Here is a 3,650-nt window from a genome sequence, read left to right on the forward strand (position 1 = left end):
CCACATGTTTATTCAGAAACCTCTCTTATATTGGCCTACTTCAGTGTCTGAAATTTTTACTGTAGTTTTTTTTTTTTTTTTGGTTTAAGAAAACACATGTGTTATCCACCAACACTAACATATTGACTACTCTTAATACCAAAACATAGACTAATTATTAGGATTTTCCCCCCCCCCAAAAAAACAGCAGGTCCCTAAGGGTGTGGGACAGAGTACAATATTGTTTTTATGAGAGTAAGACAGTAAGAGCGGAGAAGAGGAAACACGTAACAGTTCATTTTCACAGTAGAAATTGTGATCATCCTAAGAGTAATACAGGTCCTGCATTTCTGGCTAGGGATGTCTGAAAAGTGGGTTGGAAGGACCCTGAAAAGAAGACTCTCAGGTTTGCTTAAGGCTGGCTCTGGCTTTATGTTGTATCTTTCTTGTGTTATAATATGAACGTGGAGAACAGGATTTCAAAGAGAAAAGATGTATAGCAGTTACAAGCATATGCAGACTGCCTGGATTCCAACTTGAATCTACCACTTAATAGTGTAAACTTGGGCAAATGCCTTAACTTCCCTTTGACATCTGTAAAATGAGCATAATGATAGAACCTTCTGGGGATAATACCTAAAATCAATGTCTGACAGTAGTTAGCAAAAGCCTGGTAAATTTTATTAGCCTCTATCATTGTTATTGTAGTTTGCTACTATTGGAGCTGCTTTGTTTTAATGATTTAATTTCTTCTTTTCCTGAGTCCCCACTTAATTTTGCTTGCCAAATGTAAGCCTTTGGCTGAATTTGAAGTTCAAAAATTCTAAATCTTTTCGATCCGCATTCTATTATAGTCTCAGTATTCTACCAGTGATCTCAATTGTATCATGACATTCCTGGTATAAACTTAGTTTGTTGGTAAAGTAATAGACTTGAAAACAAAGTTTTTATTGTCTTGGTTCTTTGTCTAGTTGAAATTCTAGGACAAGAATTTGGGTAAATCTCCTTCTGTTTTAGTCCCTCTGAAAAATTAAAAATACTATCTAAACTTAGTTTCATTTGCAAATTATATATAACATTTGAGAATTGCCCCTCATGTTCCTGTAATTCAGCTTCTCTAAGAAGTTGAGGTGACCATTAACCTAATCAGATTCCATTTGACCATAAGAGTCAACAATAAGCATCTCCTTTCAGTTTTTGATCTTCATAAACTCCATGGTTTTAAAAGACTGCCATGTAATCCTAAATTGCTCCACTGATCAGATTAACAATTACTATTAGTTGTATCATTTTTAAATAAATGTAAAAATATTGATGTAGTAACAATAAAACTTCATTAACTGAGATGACCACAACTGGAGATTTAGGAATATTTAATGAGTCAAGTTCTCTGTTCACAATGATAAAGGAAACATTTTTTAAGCAAAATAATATTCTCTGTCTTCACCTATTCTTAAAAAAGTTTCTGAAACCCATTTACTCTATAATGAATCTATTAATTGCTTAAAATGTTATCCTTCTGTGGAGATAGTTATAGTTTAACTTCATCACCAAACATTAAGCTCAAGGAATGAAGCTCATATTGTGGAATTGCACCTGCTGTCTGGTGGACCCAGGAGATATTCTTTGGACAGAAGGATCTTTTAAATAGCTTTAAGACTACACTAGTCAGGTAGGTGCATCTTCCACAAAGATTAGCCCAGCTTATGTCAGTAGTCCAAGCATACTATCTACTCAGCATACTTAAAACTTTTTAGAACAAAAATGGCAGATATGCTTTAGCTCACTTGCCAGTACTAGTTGATTATGAGTAATTACATGCATCTCTCTTGAGAAGAGTTCTGAGTCCAACTTCTAAATTAGCAGAAAAGAGCACATGATTGATTAACAGTGAATGAAGGAAAGGAACCAAGAGCATTTGTGTTAAACATTTACAATCCTAATCCTAAACCTCAAATTCTTCAAGGGCACAATCTGTGTCTTACTCATTTTTGTATTACCAATGCCCAGCTTGGACCACTTTGTGGCTTTTAATAAATGTTTGTTAAAATTAACTGATTCATGTTCTTCAAGTATTTTGTACTATTCAAAGAGAGAGATTTTCATTGTAATAATCTTTGATGGGTTTAAAAAAAAAAATCTAAGCACAGAGATGAAGAATGACTTATACCATCTTCTGAGAGCAAATGGACTGGAAGCTTGTGACTGGAATCCACTTTTCTCAGCCTTTCAGTCCTGGAGCCCATCTCTTTGGCCAAGGGCGTTTAGATTGCTTTGAAGGAGAGCTTTTATGTACTAACAACTTTTTTTATTCTTTCCCAAGGTCTGTCGAGTTGCTTATGAAATCATGCAAACACTGCACCCTGATGCCTCTGCAAACTTCCATTCTTTAGATGATATCTACTATTTTGGGGGCCAAAATGCCCACAACCAAATTGCCATTTATCCTCATGAACCTCGAACTTCTGATGAAATCCCCATGGAACCTGGAGATATTATTGGTGTGGCTGGAAATCACTGGGATGGCTATTCTAAAGGTGTCAACAGAAAACTGGGAAGGACGGGCCTATATCCCTCCTACAAAGTCCGAGAGAAGATAGAAACTGTCAAGTACCCTACATATCCTGAGGCTGAGAAATAAAGTTCAAATGGAAGAGATGGACAACCAAACTCAGTTGAAACCATTTGAGCCAAACAGTAGATGAAGAAGGTCCTGACCTAACAACGTGTGGTTCAATGGGTAGACACCTTCAGCACCAAGAGCAGCAGAGGCTTCAGTTGGTGGAATTCCTCTTTAACAAGGGCTGCAGTGCCCTCAAATCCATACACAGTACAATAATGTACTCACATATAACATGCAAACAGGTTGTTTTCTACTTTGCCCCTTCTTTCAATATTATGTCCCCATGAAAAAAACACTGCCACATTGTGTAATTTAAGTGACACAGACATTTTGTGTGAGACTTCAAACATGGTGCCTATATCTGAGAGACCTTTGTGACCTATTGAGAAGTCCAGAACAGCTCCCTACTGTGGGGAAGTTGATTCTTAGTCAGTGGTGGTATTGTGACCACTGAATTTATTCCCACCAACAAATGCAAAATGAGAATGGAATTTTTTTCCTTTATAAGGTTGTCTGGATTTTTTTTTTTTTTAAGTAATTGCATCAGTTCATCCACCTCATCATTAATAAGTGAAAGATACATCAGAAAATAAAATATTCACTCACCATTAGAAACTTTTGTAAAACAATGCCATGAACAAATTCTTTAGTACGCGATGTTTCTGGACATTCTCTTTGATAACAAAAAATAAATTTTAAAAAGCAACTTTGTAAAGTTTCTAGAATTTTGTATCATTGGATGATTAGTAATCAGCTTTATAATGGAAGAACTATGACAAAAAGAGTTTAATAGTTTTTCAGCTTTCTTACTTTTTGTTTCCTGTTTCTCATATAGTAACTAATCACTGAACTCAAAGAGACATTGGTCCATTTTAATACTGAAAACTGACTTTAGTTGGTGCACATTACAAAGTTGCTAAGAACACTCTTTAGGAGCTTTTATTCTCTTATTTTGGACATTTTAAAAATTGAATTAAATAATCATATTCCTTGCTTTCAGAGAAACCGTTACCTCCATTTCTGAAACTACCCATTTCAGGTTTGTTTG

At 35.3% G+C, this 3,650-nt stretch overlaps 1 protein-coding gene across 1 annotated transcript in view; it reads left to right on the plus strand.

Annotated features, from left to right (window-relative positions):
* Positions 1-2,654, plus strand: part of FUT8 (fucosyltransferase 8 (alpha (1,6) fucosyltransferase)) — a 217,433-nt gene extending 214,779 nt beyond the window's left edge. Inside the window, exon 9 of the mRNA XM_012656038.1 lies at positions 2,303-2,654. Within this exon, the coding sequence (XP_012511492.1) occupies positions 2,303-2,620 (318 nt within the window). The 3' untranslated portion in view covers positions 2,621-2,654. The remainder of the gene's footprint in view (positions 1-2,302) is intronic.
* The last annotated feature ends 996 nt before the right edge of the window (positions 2,655-3,650 follow it).

Source organism: Propithecus coquereli, unplaced genomic scaffold, assembly GCF_000956105.1.
Source record: "Propithecus coquereli isolate 6110/MARCELLA unplaced genomic scaffold, Pcoq_1.0 Scaffold5, whole genome shotgun sequence".
Classification (NCBI taxonomy): Eukaryota; Metazoa; Chordata; class Mammalia; order Primates; family Indriidae; genus Propithecus; species Propithecus coquereli.